This window comes from Hermetia illucens, chromosome 3, assembly GCF_905115235.1.
Source record: "Hermetia illucens chromosome 3, iHerIll2.2.curated.20191125, whole genome shotgun sequence".
Taxonomy (NCBI): Eukaryota; Metazoa; Arthropoda; class Insecta; order Diptera; family Stratiomyidae; genus Hermetia; species Hermetia illucens.
The window spans coordinates 151,130,007-151,147,148 of NC_051851.1; the positions used below are offsets into that span (position 1 = coordinate 151,130,007).

The 17,142-nt window shown below is 45.0% G+C and overlaps 2 protein-coding genes across 4 annotated transcripts in view; one reads left to right on the forward strand and one right to left on the reverse strand.

Annotated features, from left to right (window-relative positions):
* The window catches only part of LOC119651726 (cGMP-dependent protein kinase, isozyme 1), a 59,031-nt gene extending 55,815 nt beyond the window's left edge, over positions 1–3,216 (reverse strand). For all 3 annotated transcript variants that reach the window (XM_038055450.1, XM_038055453.1, XM_038055452.1), the window contains exon 1: positions 2,701–3,216. In XM_038055450.1, coding sequence (XP_037911378.1) covers positions 2,701–2,781 — 81 coding nt within the window. In that variant the 5' untranslated portion in view covers positions 2,782–3,216. The remainder of the gene's footprint in view (positions 1–2,700) is intronic.
* LOC119651725 overlaps positions 1–17,142 on the forward strand; it is a 613,458-nt gene that overhangs the window by 262,432 nt on the left and 333,884 nt on the right. The window lies entirely within an intron of this gene.

The following is a 17,142-nucleotide window of genomic DNA, read 5'->3' on the forward strand; positions in this document are numbered from 1 at the left end:
AAACTGAAGGTGGCTAGGCAGCGGCGCAAGAGGGTTTGCTTCAAGCAACTCTGCGCAGAAGCGGATATAAAACCACGGGGAAGCGCCTATAGGGTTGTGATGGGGAGATTTAGAGTTCAGGCAGCTCCGCAAATTACATGTCCCGATCGTTCAAGATTTGTTTCCTCAGGAAAGTATGAACGGTTACAGTGTACAGCCATCTGTAGGCTGTAATACTCCCAGCAACGAAAAAGGAAGCACTGAAGATTTGCGGTAGGCTGGCAGATAACAAAGCCCCCAGCCTCGAGGGTGTACTAAGCAAAGCCCTTAAGCTGGCCGTTAAGTCGAGGCCAAATATGTTCGTAGAGTTCTTTGAATCATGCTTGGCAGGTGGGGGCCTTTCCTAGGACATGGAAAAAGCAAAGGTTACTGTTGATACCTAAAACTTGTAAGCCTCCTCGTGAACCTCCCTACAAGTCTATATGTCTATTGAAGACTATGGGGAAAATATTAGAGCGAATAATCTACGACAGATTGCTCGCGGCTGTTAGTATGGCCCTGGGAAGCATGATGCGAAATGTTGGGGGCCCGCAATACACTCATAGACTGCTTATAGCTAGAATGGTGAGCTCTATACTGCTTTGCGCAGCGCCAATTTGGCCAGCTGAGTTGCATATCGCATGCAATGCCGAAAAGATAAGCGCGGTGTATAGAAAGACCGCCCTAAGAGTGTGTTGTAGTTATAGAACCATCACGGACGAAGCGGCCTATACAGTAGTCGAAATGATGTCGATCGGTATTTTGGCCCAAGAGATAGTACGTATCTATGGTGGACCCAATTCTTCCTCTGATCGACAAATGAAAAATGTCGAAAGGGAGGAATCCTTAAGAAGGTGGCAGCAACGGTGGGAACAAGCGAAAAAGGGTCGATGGACCCATAGATTGATTCGCAGCATTAAGGTGTGGACGCAGAGAATGCATGATGAGATAAACTATGATCTCACACATTTTCTCACTGCGACGGTATTCAGGAGAACCAGCCTATTTTCTTTCATTGTCCTAGATGTTCTGAGGAAAGAAAGAATCTAAAGGAGACATTGGGAGGAACAGTAGCACCGGAAAATATAATTGGGAAAATGTTTGCATGCCAGGAGATCTGAAATGAAGTAAGCGTAGTAGGGTGGATTAAATGCAGATTAAGAGAGGCAGAGGAGGCGAGAAAAGCACAGTTCCGAATACAATCGATGGGCGAAGGGAGAGGCTAGAGCCAGGTCCACTCCACGACGAAACACTTTGTGGTAGTTCCATGGGGAAGAGGACAGTAGTTACGAGGTGGTTTTAGTGGGTAAAAATCCCTCACGCTGGAACATGTGTATCAGTGTCTTTGGAAGATTTCCACCCCCGGAAAAAAAGGACGAGGAGGATATAGATCGATTTGAATAAAGTTTTGTTTTACACAAAACCTTAAAAAGGTAGAGAAAAATCGGATGACATCGTAGGTTATATTATAAACTCCTCAAGCACAGTTTCTCCTTAAAACCTTCGAATTAGGTCTCCAAGAAAAATTCAAGGAACTACACACTTCCTTGAAATTATATCATGAATTTACGAGATCCTAACATGAATTCGTCATGCTTGGAGAAATATTAAATTCAATTTGGTTTCTGAACTTTTAATTGTAGAGCGTGCACCTGCAATCTTACATCTTCTCTTCCAGTATCTTGAGAAATTCTTAGATATCCTCTTCTACTTCCGTGTACAGACCGCTATGGTCGATAACACATTACATACATGCTTACGTAGGGTTTATAATATAGATATTGTAGTCATTATCGGAAGAGCAATTAGTCAGTAATTGATCCGATTATTAAAGCTTCCAAGAAGATTAAATGACGGCAGCTACTGATATTACGCGAAATAATGACGTCCAATTATCAAAACAATTCAAATCAAAATGATTATAGCGAAAAACTTTGAAGCGCTATCGGATAACAAGGGATGGCGAAACGTGGAACATCTTGTGGATTTCTGTTTGAAGAATTCTTTTGGTGTTCCCTGGTAGCGCCAATAGTAGAATGAGGTTCTGTCGTTCTCGCTTTGCTGTTTGATTTATTGCCAGTGGCTTGAATCTTCAACATGAATAGCAAGATTCCCAATCTTATGTGCAGAAATTCGACTAGAAGGTCGTTGTCCTTTACCCTAAATTTGGCCAATTTATGTGATTCACAGGATAGCTTGATATAACAATGAATAATAGCCTGAGTAATTGAGCCCTTTCTGGTTGTATGAAGCTGGGAGGCAAAATATCTTAATACACATAGTTGCATCTACTCATCTGTTTGAAGGAGCGTTGAATTTCACAAGGAATCGATTCCCTCGCTACGTCGTAGATGATTTATCTGAAGATGAAGGGTTGATCCTGACGAATAAGAAGGGTGCATGTGGAGAAACACGTAGTCAGTTCTCTGATGACCTAGAACTCCTCAGTCCATTCACATGTAATGCTATCATTACCAAACAAGCAATGCACAATCACTACCTCTATCTTGAAATCAGCGTAGCACAGGAATTTCCTGATAATCCATTTACCCTACAAATGATAATAATTCCCTCCGAGGGGATTGTATTTCTGTTTATCAGTCACTTCACCTTCGCTGACCACGATAAGGCACACTAAGCCGGTGAGTAAACTTAGTACGTAATCACCTTCCATGCACTTACTTCATTAGATAATCCCGGCTCGATCGAGGCAGGCGTCCATGACCCATGATCCTTCAGGAAGAACTTTCTGATACATGCCATATCCACTGAAACGAAACTCTAAGCCACTGCTTCTATCTTTATCTTCGCCAATCTATCTGAATTCGGATCTGAATGTTGGAGGATTAGAACCCGCGACCGGCCGGGCTTAATTAATCTCGCGACACTCTCGAGTCTACCAAATTTTCTGGGTGACACACGCGATAAGAACGTAATCGCGGTAAAACGAGTGGCATGCGTAGACGCAGAATGATACACCTGAACACACGACGTTCATTAAAACATGCGAATGGATAGATACTCGGCAACGGAGCCAAACACGCTGTTTTCGGACGTTTGCCAAATTACCGACTAAAAGCTGGCTGTGAAGAAAGGTAACGATTGGACAGTAAGTATGGTAGATAATGATAATTGTTATTATTACTGCTTTTATTGTCATCTCATCTTGGAAATGCTTTCCTATCAACTCACACACGCACGCACTATCTTTATCTGAAGCGCGCCGACCGCCAATATGTGAGCTTGGGTGTTCGAGCACTTGAAGGCAGCAATATCGAAGTTTGCTTTGCAAATTGTTATCAATTGTATGATTTCTTAATGGATGTGTCGATACTGATAACATCCTCTTTAAGTTTATTTCTGTTTGTTCTGACATTTACTCTTCCTCAATTGACTCCATTTTTTTGTGGGGAGGCAGGTACAACAGGTGAGTTTCTGGGGAATAATAAATTGCCTTTTGCTTGTGATAATGACGAATCAAACAATGCGGAAACATAAAAATTTTATTATGCAGCGCATTATCCGTCACGCTTTCTGGGAACCCCAAATTAGAATATGAGGTGGATGATAAAAATAGAGACATGGATGGGGATCATCTGAGTCATCAAACCCAGCTCCAGTGTGATGCTGACAGGTAGTCCTCTTCTGACAATTTTCTTATCTGAGTATGCCACATGCAAATATTGGGATTGGAAATTCGTCTGGAATGTCGGCAAAAGGAAGGACATTCCTAGACTGACTCAAATCCGCACTGGCAACCCCAGCAGATGGGGGAGAAATAAAGTTCAGAAGGTTCCCCGGAACTATGCCATCCTCAGTGGGACACCCATAGTTGTAATTCTAGATACTCTAAACCAGAAAATTTACTCCAGACGTGTTCAGAATGCAACCTACACGAGAAACTTAGGGAGTCCAGTCCGTCCAGAACGAACGGAAGCAAAGAACGGAAGCAAAAGAATTTTGAGGCTGACCTTGGGAGTTACTTGACCAGCATGATACTCATGGCTTACCGCCGAAGGTACCGCATACCACTTTGTCTGGCATGAATTTTGCGGAAGTTATCAAAAAAGGAGGTTCGATGCGCCATAAACAGCTCCTAGAACTGGAGGAGCCCTGGTCTGAATCGGGTGCAGAATTTCTGGTACAAAAATTTCACCAGTATGCATGGTCGTTCGGTACATAGCATAAACCAGGTCATTAGTCGGCAAGAGCACTCCTCTGTACTATCGGGATATACTACTTTATCCCTAAAAAGTACTCGGTGAAGAACCCACAGACAAAGGACTGATTACTTACGCGAGAGCAACGACGTCAGAGTTCGGAAAAGGGGGGGCGGAGGGGATTTGCATTCACTAACCACCCTAACCACCCTCGACATCTTCAGCTCAAGGCCTGCGAGACTACCATTTAAATATTACTTTCGCGAGGTGGATTTGCGTTCAGGTAATTGTGTTTCTGTCCCTTTCTGCTTTCTGTCTGCATTCTTCCTTCAACAACTTCTTCTGTGCTTTCACGATTGCGAAGGAAACCGTACACCAGTTCTCTTCCGATTTCAGCATGTTCGCTACTATGTTCTCCAGGCTCACGCTCCTGTCGAGTATTTGGTTCAAATTCCTCCTCTACAGTGCGAATTTCAGGAAGTGGAACATTACACGCTTTGGATTGTAGGATATAACACCGCATCTAGGACAGTCGACCAAGCAAATGCATAGAATGTCGTTACAAACATGATGATCGGATTAAGTCACAGGCCTCGGAGAAATGCTAGGGCGTCCACCTCAGTCGACGCGGCAGGACGGGCCCCGGTCCTGTCGAGAAATGGGCAAGGGTTCTTGACGCATGGACGGCGTCAGGACGTAAGCAAGTTAGTCCGCACACAACGAACAAAACAAATACGTGTCTGCACGCTAAATGTTGGTACCCTAACTGGAAAGACCGAGGAACTCGCAAGAGCCCTTCGGAAAAGGTGCATTGACATCTGCGCTCTGCAAGAAACCCGATGGTCTGGTTCCAAAAGCTGCGACATTGAACGCGAACGCGGTAGAAATGGCTACAAACTTCTCTATTTTGGTAACCCACACACTCAATATGGTGTTGGCATTGCCATCTCAGAGGGTTTCCGTGATGCCATTAAAGAAGTCGAACGATTTGATGATCGGCTGATGAAGCTCACCATTATATCAGCTGATCGCACTATTCACTTCTTCATCGCGTATGCACCACAGACAGGCCGACCAGATGCCGAGAAAGATGCCTTCTGGCAACTTCTCGATGAAAAGACTTGTCACGTGCCTGCTGACGATTACATAATCATTGCTGGCGACCTTAATGGTCATGTGGGTGAAAAGGCAGACGGTAACAGGTGCCATGGGGGAAAGGGGTTCGGAGCGCGCAATGAGGGTGGCGAGCGTATAATCGATTTTGCGGACACCCATGACCTTGTACTTATGAATACATGGTTCATCAAACGATTGTCTCATCTTCCCACATTTTATAGTGGGAACAATAAAACGCAAATCGACTATATTCTCATAAGACGACAACATTTTACCACTGTCACTGATTGCAAAGTCGTTCCCTATGAGACCATCGCACCTCAACATCGGCCGTTGATTGCTGTCCTGCGAATTAAGCCACCGATAAAACGGCGTGAGGAACGCACTGGCCCGCCGCGCATTAAATGGTGGCGATTTGGTGAGAAGAATGAAGAAACGGTCTCACTCATACGATTGCCAACCATTACGAATGTGGAAGAATCATGGAACCAAATGAAAGACATGATCCACAAAGCGGCCTCTGCAACCCTCGGGGTTACCAAGCCGGGTAAGCGGTACATCAAACGAGATACTTGGCTTTGGAATGATGATGTTGAAATGAAGGTCCGTGAAAAGAAACGCCTCTACCACAAATTTCTCGACGATAAAACGCCTGCTAATTGGCAAACTTATAAGAATGCCAACCGGGAAGCAAAGAAAGCGGTCGCTGTCACCCGAGCGAACCATTTCAAAAATCTTTACGATAAACTGGACACTCGGGATGGCGAGAGAGATCTGTACCGACTTGCTAAAAGCCGTGATGAACGCACACAGGATATCGAACACTTCTGTTGTGTTAATGACAAGAACGGTACTTTGCTTACTGATCGTCGAGCCGCGACGGATAGATGGCGAGAATACTTCGAGCAGATTTCAACTGAAGAATTTGCTCATCCTCCACTTCCACAATCATTGCTGACATTTGGAGCAGTTCCACCAGTCAGCGCAACTGAAGTCGAGGAGGCAATAAAACAAATGAAATCGGGGAAAGCAACAGGACCTGACGACATCGCATCTGAGCTCTGGAAAGCAAAGAGCTGGGACCCAACACCGTGGCTGAGTGAACTCTTTAACCGGGTTATTCAGGAAGGAAGAACACCATCTGACTGGCAAGAAAGTACCACTGTTCCAATATGGAAAAAGAAAGGTACCCAAGCAGAATGTTCAAATTACCGTCCGATCCGGTTACTTTCCCATACCATGAAGATTTTTGAACGCATTCTTGACAACCGTATTCGCGAAATCGTTGAAATAACCGTGAATCAAGCCGGATTTGTCAAGAACTGCGGAACTACTGACGCAATACACGCTGCGCGGTTACTCATGGAGAAACACCGTGAGAAGCATCGCCCTCTTTACATTGCCTTTCTGGATCTAGAGAAAGCGTTTGACCGTGTACCACACGAACTCATCTGGTATGCTTTACGACAACACTTCGTGCCAGAAGAACTCGTGCGCTGGGTTCAATTGCTCTACCACGATCCGAAAAGTAAAGTTCGAAGTATGGCGGGTGTATCAAAACCGCTTCGTGTCTCTGTTGGAGTTCATCAAGGAAGTTCCCTCTCACCACTCCTCTTTGTCCTTGTTATGGACACCGTCACACGGGATATTCAACGTCCAGCGCCCTACACACTGCTTTATGCAGATGATATTTTCCTAGCATCTGATAGCAAAAATGATCTCAAACAACTTGTTCAAAAATGGAATGATCGCCTCATGCAACACGGTCTCAGATTGAATTTAAACAAAACTGAATTTTTGATGACCGATCCCCATGAAACAGGCACAATCACTGTCAGCGGCAGTGATCTGCCCAGATCTGAGCGATTTAAATACCTCGGGTCAACGCTATCAGCCAATTGAGAGCTGCGCTATGAAATTGCTTCACGCATTAACGCAACCTGGATGAAGTGGCGTTCCACAACTGGTGTCCTTTGTGATCGACGTATCAACGAACGTCTCAAATCCAAAATTTACCGCAATGTTGTCCGTCCAGTCGCTCTCTATGGTTCTGAGTGTTGGCCGACCATAAAAGACAATGAACGGCGTCTCGCGGTAATGGAGACGAAGATGCTACGTTGGACTAGTGGCGTCACACGTTTAGATCACATCCGAAATGAGGATATCCGCGATCGTTATGGGGTTGCACCGAGCGTGGAAAAGTTGCGAGAGAGGCGTCTTCGATGGTATGGTCACGCAATTCGTGCAAACGAGAATTCACTTGCAAAGATTGGTCTGAACATCGAAGTCGATGGTAAACGACCAAAAGGCAGACCTAAGCAACGGTGGCTTGATACGCTGGATGGGGATTTGAAAGCCTCGAGATTGCACCCAGATCAGGCATTCGATAGAGCCAAATGGCGAAGCCGATCACGACGAGCCGACCCCGCTTGTGAACGGGACAAAGGCTGAAGAAAAAGAAGATCTAGGACAATTCGATGAATCGTCCAACCCAAATGGATGGAGATACTGCCTGTAGCAACCGCTGTGTCCCGTAAGGTACTGGGTAATATGGTGGCTGGTCTCCCATTTTTCCGCTGAAGCCATGCTCTAATGTTGGGAATGAAGATGTGTTTACCAGCAGCCTTTTGTATACTCATCCCATTTGCCTTGCCAGAGATCACTTAACTCTGATCTTGCCGCATTCCTACGTTCTCTTGCATACGTCTGGCATTGTCAAGCACAAATGTCTCGGTGACACGAGCTGTCTTTTGCATACTCTAGGTGTTTTCTAAAGCTCAGTTTGACATTAATCATTAAGCCTAGGTCAGGGCGGCTCTTTCTAGGTAAAACTTTATCGCTCTCCTTGTTTTCATCGTATAGAATAACTAACGCATACTGTTCCAATTGCAGCCAGATCATCGGAAAAGCCGGGAATCGTAGCCTCTAATCGAATGGGGTAATTTAATAATCCATTACCTTCACTCCGCGCCAAGTGGTGCCCCCGCTGGGGCCCTTATCTGTCTCGTACCAGAGAGTCCTCTCTGAGAGGTAATTTCCAACCAGAATCGCTAAATATCCGGAAGCACTTACGTCAGTCAGTGTTCCTATAATTCGGTTTCAGTTGGCAAAATTGAGTGCATTTTGATTTCCAATGACAACACGGTACGTAGCTACTAGGATCCAGCGCCTTTTGCCCGATTTAACACCAAGTTCATTATATCCATAAAAAAACCATACTGCGTTCAGACAATGGCTGCTTTCAACAATGGGTAGCAGTCTTTTGTAGATGACTCTGACCATCATCTTCACCATTATATCCAACAGGCAGATTGACCGACTCCAGGTTGCTGCTCCTTCTTTTAGACACCCCTGTTAGTGATGCCACTAAAACCTGGGGACTTGTTCTCGCCGATCTTGCGAAATATTTCTCGTACCTTCCCCTCAGTTACTGAAGGTATCACGTACATGTTAAGCTTCCGCAGTTTCGGTGGTAAGAAAACAGAGTGGTAATAATCTCTTTCAGGAGGTTAACTGACGCGATCTTGACAGCCTTTTCATTACTACCCTGGAGGTGCCACCTCAAGGATTTATATCGAAATAGTTGCCAAGCGTTTTGAAGCAGTTCTTTGAATTCTTTTGAGTGGCTACTTTTAAGCGGACACTCAGTTGTCTGCATGGTTCTGCTCGACCTCAAGGGCTCGCAAACAGTTGTTGAATTACCTAGTGGAGAACAGTTGAATTCTGGGCATAGTTGTATCGCCCGTTTCCACCGCCCTCTGAATAATTTTGGCAACTTTTTCTCTGACCGTATCACCAGGAATAAGTTGAGGTTGGTTGGCGCGGAAAACTTTCTTTCAAGCTCGATTCGCCCTGGACTTCTATGCAGATTGCATGGATGTAAGTAAGGCCCCCACTGACTTGTCAAGCGATTCTACTAACTAAAGTGGCGCTCACGTATGTCAGGTCCATTATAGACCCTAGACCTAGAATGTAAGAAGCTCCATTGGCAGGTACCACTTCTAGCCCTGGGAATGCTTCGGGCAGAACGTGTTCTCTCGCATTCGTTGTTCGGCTGCCTTATTTGCCCACACGTTAAATTCCCTTGTTATAACTTTTGGTCAACGTCCCTTCAGAACAAAAGCGTACAGCATCTGCTCGTGCAAGTGCAGATGGATGTATGCTGGGGAGCTCTTTGCTGAGAGGGAGGTATTTTTGTGATTACACTGTAATGACGTCTGAGCAATATTTTTTTTTTAGGTCGCGTAGGTGAATGCATTTTTGCATAAGGTTTTTGGACTCTCGCAACAGTATACAAATACCAACTAAATACTATCTCCGATGTCAGAGAACTAGCTTGGAACCATTTGTCACTTTACCTTGGGCTAGATTTCCCATTTCAGGGAGAGGGAGAAAGGAAGAGGAGGAGGAAGAGAACTATTAACTGTGGCTATCCGCTAACTTCTTCGCGACAAAAAGAATCTGAACGTAACGTGCAAGATGGTTTTATCTGTCAAGGATCCTCACCATCTCTCTAAAAATGTTGTCTGGAGAGAGCTCAACTGGGTCTGCATAAAGCTATTCACGAATCCTATCCCACTTTCCATAAGAGGAAAAGTTGTTATCGGGGTCACCTACAACCCCAAAGCAAAACGCATATTCAGGAGATCGTGCCTACCCTATATTAATTGGGTAAGAGTGAAGATCTCCGAGGTCACTTAGAGGTTGGGTAAAGAAATAGTCAATCTCACCATGCTTTCAAATTAGCCACTTACCTAAGTTTCCAATGAGCCGTCTGTGTCTTGTTTCGTTTTGCCAAGGGCACTGCTACTCATTTAGTGTTCGTTCCCGTTCTTCGCGAGCAACAGCCTGCCTTGAGTCTTCTCCGTTACGCTAGTACATGGCTTTATCCTCCTTAGCAAGAAGGGCAACGAGAATCACTTCCCCAATCACCGTCACGGCTGTGCGATCGGCAGACGCTGTCTGTAAAGTTCTTTTTTTCTAGAGAGAGCAAAAAACACTTTGCTACACTCATTAGAAAATGTCGCCAGCTATACGTGGGACTCCCAATATTTGCCATTAGTAGACTTAATGCCGAAACTCCAGTTGCAATTTTGTCGGCTTCTGCTTTGATTTGCAAGAAGAAGCTTATCTTTGAGTCGAATTTACTTAGCCGTTTTAACTCTCGAATCAACATGCCAATCGATGTTGAACGGAGGGACGAGATTCTCTTTCAAGATGATTTCTTCGGTTTTTTCCCAGCACAAAGCCCGTCGCAACAACATACCGGGTCTGCTTCACACCTGTTACAAGCGTTACAAGGAGCACCACTTGTCAAGATCCGCGACTGGCGTGACAGCATCCATTGTGAATCCACTTTTCTACTTTAAAACTGCCTTCGGGATAAGTCTACGGCGGATCATTTCAATGATATTATTCTTGATGAGATTTTCGAGCGCTTTCTTCTCCTTATCAAGCATAGAAAGTGGTTGGTATGCAAACTGCCGCTCAGAGTCACCTTTCCTTTTACTGATCAGTGCTAGCCTTGCTACCTTGCTGCAGGAAGGAAAAATGCCCTCTTTCAGGCAAGCGTTCAATGCTCCCTGGCGATGTAGGAACACCAGTTTGTGTACCTCACCGGGATACCATCGTGCCCAGATACCTTCTTGATTTTCATAGAGAGGACTGCCTCTTGCAACTCCCTAATAGACAACGGTGGGTAATTCTCGTCGCCTTCCACGCTGCTCTCAGCAACCTGTACCTGTAGATATGCAAGGAATAGTGCAGTGTGTGCAGTGAGTAGGGTTTTCACCGAGCCCCGACTTTTCAAGTTATCAGCTTATAACCGAGTCCTCACGGGTTCCCATTCACCTCGTCGACTAGGTACTGCAAGCCGCAGGCTTTGCATTTGTTCATCGCTCTGCAGAATTTCCTTTTGAATTATTATTCATTACAGAATTCACTTCAATGTCAGGTGTAGCGCCATGACCCTGTGGAGTACCCTCCACCTGGCGTAAGAGCATCTACAAATCTCGCAATGTTCATCTTCGCTACGTTCCACCATAGGAAGAGCGCTTTGATGGTGCACAAGGAGAGATGGTATCCACTACTTCGAACAAGATGTGTTAATTGTCACTTTCTGAAAAGTTTTTCAAAACTCGATACCCGCTCGCTAGCGACATCATTGATTCCGATGTGAAAGTAACGCCGGGAATGCTTCATTTGCAACCTAAGCACCAAAGCGTTGGTGAGGATCCGGTTGTTAAAACTACGAGTCCGGTTATCGCGCACATTTCGAGAATTCGTTTTCCTCTGGAGGCTGGGTAAGGCACGCCGTATTCCAGTGCCTGGCATTGTTCACTCACTCCCAAGATCCGCCCTTGAGTGCCCAAGACAGGAATCTCTAGGACATAAAACCTGCGCCGATAAAACGGAAGCGGTGATTATGGGTAACGTCTTTTAGCGTCTATCTAACACTGAATGAGACGACCTCGACGAAGGTATCATGTCCTAGAGAGTCTTAGACACAGAAGGGCGGATCCTGGAAGTGAGTGACCAATGCCAGGGCACTTGAATGTGGCATGCCTTACCCAAGGCATACCCTTGGCCTTGGGCAAGATCGCTAAGGTGGGTGCCGTCCGGATCCAAGATGACCGGTATGCAGTACCTGATCAGGAGCGATTACACTTCTATGCATATTGATCTGTAGGATGTGAACCATGCTAGCCGCTTCCTAGTTCTTTCCAATTCTGCTCTGAAGACAATCTCGCTGGGGACTTCCGCAAACGCGGCCTTACCTTTCATTTGCTTAATAATCAGAGCGGGCGGTCTAGTCCTTCATCTTTTCAAGCTTCGAGACCACCTGGGTAAAGTCTCCTTCAGATGTGCTTTCCACCTTTAGCGTTTTTCCCAGAGGTCTTTGCTTCGATGCGATTGTTTCTCTTTTTCGTGAATATTCTGTTGCCTTCTGTTGTGATCCAGGAGTTCCTTCAGCTCCATCAGTTCGTTTTTTTACACCTTACCGTTTTTCTGGAGGCACGTTGCAGACCGCATACGAGCATTTTCTGATAGGCCTGTCCTCTTTGGCTTTCGCAAGATCATTCGAATGCTTTCCCACACGGCCTATATTGGAAGCGGCTTTTTGTGGATCTCTTTCTGTAACAACAGCACTGCCATTGCCGTCCCCGCCCCGGGTACCCCGTTGCTTTGCGCGTTTTCTTCTTTTTTTAGCTATGCGCATCCCGGTGCATTGTCAGGTATTTCAGCCCTAGTTGCCTCCTTCACAGGGCGCTACGTCGAGTGACACATTTTCATGCTTGGCACTTTTTCCCATCCTTACTATCTTCTCCATTTTGCAACCTTTGTTTCCATGTCCGAGGCCGCAATAGGTATACCCTCGAGAGCAAAGCCCCTATCCCAGTTCTCTAAAGTCTATATCACATTGCCATCGAGGTCGGCGAAGGGTTGTCGATGATACCAAAGACTCCCTGTATGTCCCGGGGTGTATTGATCATTAGCATGCCGCTCTTTACCAAGAAACTTTCTCGAGGCTACTGTCTAAGTCATAGATATTCTGCCAGCTAGGGAACCAGAACTAATTGTTCGGACAAAGGATAGGTGGCAACCCCTCAAGTGGAAAAGAGAGGGTAGTCGGACTGGCTAATTGATGACCGCAAGACCGAAGCGTTGGTCAAGCATGTGGAGGTAGTGATGGTTCTTCACGAAATGGTTAGCAAGGACTTTTGCTTTTTCGGGAGGAGATATGTTTTGTAGAAGGATTTTGTTACAGCTGGTAGTTTTGCCAAGCCGCGGGGATATTGGATAGGCGATTGTTCAGCTGATACAGGGTCGAGATTCTCTCATGAATGGAGCTCCATAAGGAAGGAGTACTGCGGAGAGTATCTTTTCCTAAATAGTCTCTCCCGTACTACTTTCTTGTAGTGGAGTGGGAGTCTTGAAGCATATCGTTCGGGAGAGAGACAAGATTACGGAAGTTGAGATAGCACGTTCGTATTCGTTTTATATCAACTAGACTGCTTCAGTATATGGTGAACCGCACGGTTAGTGGTATAGTAGGAAACACTCTGGTTCAATAGTGGTTAAGCTGGGACAGGCTTTGAGTCGACAATTGACGTTTCTGAAAGCCGGAGCTCTAAGCAGCGGTGGGAGAAAAGATCCATCGAGAAGTTATATGTGAAGGATGATGCCATCGTGGCGTCTGGTGCCAGGTATAGGGCTGTTAATCAGGAAGGGTTTGAGGTTGCGAGTAGCAGATCCTCACATTGTAACTAAGGAGTGTCGGGTTGAAATATGGTGTAGCTTGTGACCATTGTTATTAATCTAGGAGTGCGATTTGCAAGTTTAGCGGGATTAGTCTGCGCAAAAGTATTTGATAATGCGTAGGTAGTTCGGATCAAAAAGTTTACTGCGAGAATAGAGACAAGCGATGTATATATAGCGGTTTTGTTTGAGGTGACCTATAAGGATATGAGTGGGCAAAGAAATAGTTGTATTGCAAAGAGCTTATCGGACACCAGTAATGTGGTGCCTCCGGCAAGGTATGAGATAGTTCGGAGGAGGTTAGGATAGTGTCTGTCTGTGCGGAAAAGGTTAAAATTTGGATTTGTGGTTTTGTATCGGAAATACAATCTAGTTTCACGCAGGAGCACTATTCCTGGGTTGTGTTCGAACTTGCACGTGGGGGGCTCGACCAGTTGTAGACTTTATAGTGGTAGATAGAGATTGGTTTGTATCTTTAGAGCAAGTTAGTTTTACACACGAGCTTGTTCAACTCAATGATCCTTACATTTATGGTTCGATGGCATAAGGAGGACGATCGTATCATTATGAACCGCCCAGATTACTCAGCAAAATATCGGAGATTCGTTAGAAGGTACATGTTGGAGGGGTTGTCGCTGCGTAATGCATCGGCGAAAAGCAAGTATGGCGTTAAAATCACAGGTAGTCTAATGGGTGGCGTCGGATTATTGCGGGAAAGAGGGGCCCGTTTTTGGACATTTGTTCTCGCCTTTCACTGTGAATCTATCTGGGGTGTTATCTTCTATTTCGAGGGGGCTGACTAAAAAGGTGCTCAGCCTGCTGCCCTCTTGCTTCATCTTCGAGGTGACGAAGGATCTGACTGACAACACAATGGAGATAAAACACAAAATATTGGCTGACGGTTTTGTCCTGGGTGAAGGCAAGTCATCAGATGCTGCCTCACCTGCCTGGGAACAGCGTGACCGAAAGTGGTGACAGGTGGTAATCCCTCTATTTGTATATAATCGTGAACACGACTTGAGTACGAATTATATTGAAGTGAAATCCGTCGTGTGTTCAGACCTAAACTAGGCCAAAGCGAATTTTTTGTTGATGGTGAAGGGAGTTCTGAGTCCACATCAACTTGATGACGAACCTGACCACCTGGGAAGCAACTTATTTTACCTCTTGTGGTCCATGGGCCCCTCGTTATGAGCTAAACACCCAAGTTTTTTTTAGAAAACAAAAGGTTGACAGACGGTTTCATTCAGGGCAAAGGCAACCCATTAGACGGTCACGCTGCTCCCAATGCAGAGGTGGGAGGACGACGACAAGAGGGGAAGTAAGTTCCTTCCCAAGTAGTCCGGTCCGTGGACTCAGGACTCCCTGCATCCTCAACAAAAAGCAATGGAGATACCTCGATAGAGTGATTAAGGTTTGGGGTACAAATTACGAGGGACGTTATTTTCTCCAATGGGAGGGCGTACCTAAAGAACCTATCCTTGTTCTTCACTAGAACATTCTTTGCCGCTTTGTAGTCCTCTTTAGATTTGAAGGAATTTGGTGATTGGAATTTCCCGAGTTCTTCATCAGGAAGTCCTTGATTGCGTCATTGGAGATGGTATTCTCCATCATGCTGAAATTGTTCGCGGGTTTCGCACTAACAATAGCAGGAATTTCAATATTAACCTGCTTTCTCCGAGGGACCTAAGGCGGTTGTTGCTGAGGCTTGGATGCTATTGAGGTTCACTTTTTGGTACTAGGTTTGACTCTAGAAGTAGTACGAGATGGCGTTGATGCTAAGTAGTTCACCCTAAATTGCTTTGATAGTCGCTTTTAGCGAGGCGGTTTCTGTGACACCCAATTAACGATTAAGCCGTCCAGGGCCTGGGGATGGGGATGGTTCTCAGATGATGACAGCTTTAACTTGATCAATCGACCCTGGTTTTGTTTGCTTAGTGCAACTATCTCATCGTTCACGTTGGCCTGCTCGCCCTAAATCGATGAACTGAAGTTGCCGCCTGTATCGAGTTCAGCGTGTTCAGTTACGGTCGAGTTTATCCCTGACATGTTCTCGTACTTGGACTCCAATTCGGAGCCGGTTTGCCATTGTTTTTCCGGCGTTTCTTTGCCCTCAATATGGGGTTGTTTTCTGCGGAATTTTCAAATTTATCTGAGGTGGATGTATTAGTCTCGTATGAGCTATATTTAGATGGTACCCATCCTGTCGATCCTCTTTTTTCATTAGTTCGTTTTAATGCTTGGCCTTCCCGATTAAGTTAATTAACTCCTCCAGTGAATCTTTCATTAGCGTTAGTATCTCTCTCTCTCTCTGTATCTCAACACCAAGAAAAAATACATAATGGGCATTGAGTGGGTGTCACCGTCCTGTAGATCTACCATCGAATTGTGAATCACTCTCTAGATAATTTTGGATTCCCATGTCTAAGTCATATCTTTGCTGTTTAGTCACTATCTTATGAAGTAGTTACCAGGATTTTGGGCGATATTAGCTATTTACTAATCCTCTCCTTTCGGTCAATATCTGTCGTAACTCTACTCGTATTTGCAGAGTACATGCACCATCAGGGTTAACCAGTATCCTGCAAAATCTGTAATAATATTATACAAGCAAGTATTGCTGCTGCGGTAAAATTTACACTTCATTTTCGGACTATTGCATTATTTATTGAGTAAGTCTGCATAGTGTACGTGTACATTGCGACCAGCGTGGTTTCACCACGTTACCGATAGCAGAGGTACATATTAATCAATCACTACGGCAACAAACATCCCTGAGTACTATCGACTCCCAACTACTTACGCCACTCACCACCCAACCCAATCAATCCGCACATTCGAGTAGCGTTCGATGCAAAAATATTTTCATTCACTGGGAACGCTGTGTCATCATATTCCTTTTATATCCGCTTTAGTGCTATAACCCCTGGGGAAGCACTTGGACGACCCGCCCCCGAAAAGGCTATCCGCTAAATTGATGGTAAACACATAATATGTATACACATACAAGAGCACTTAGCAGCACGCTTCAATCAGATCGTGACGAATTGCAATCTGGAGAAGGGTGCGAATGCTATCTGTCCCAGGGAGTGGACGAAGCAATGATACTCGTACGTGACAGCAATTTGAAGCTTGTTTGAGTGGCAATGCTCCTTGCAATCACCATCATGCCGGAAACCCACTCATTCAGTGTCCTCTGATTACAAGGGTTCGAAATCCGAAATTAACATTTCGGGGGTGGTTTCCAATTTTGATTTGAGTTCTCCGAATTTATGTTTCGTCGGCGGTAAAATTGGATCCGACCAAGTGAGGCCTTAAAGGAATCTTGGAATTTTAATAAGACTTCAAGGATAAGTGGCAAATTAAGGATAATTTTTCATCTTTTGATCTGAAGGCTTTGGAAAGACGGTTAAGTTGGCAAAGAGGTGGAACAGATTATGCAGATTTCAAATTGGTCTTTGAGAAAAAGGTCAAATTTGTTAACCCACCAAATTCATCAAAGATAGCGCGTTGCTCGTTATGATGTCGGGATTTTTTCGCGTATAAGGATTCGTATCTTATTGATTTTCCTGAGAAGCGAAAATATTTA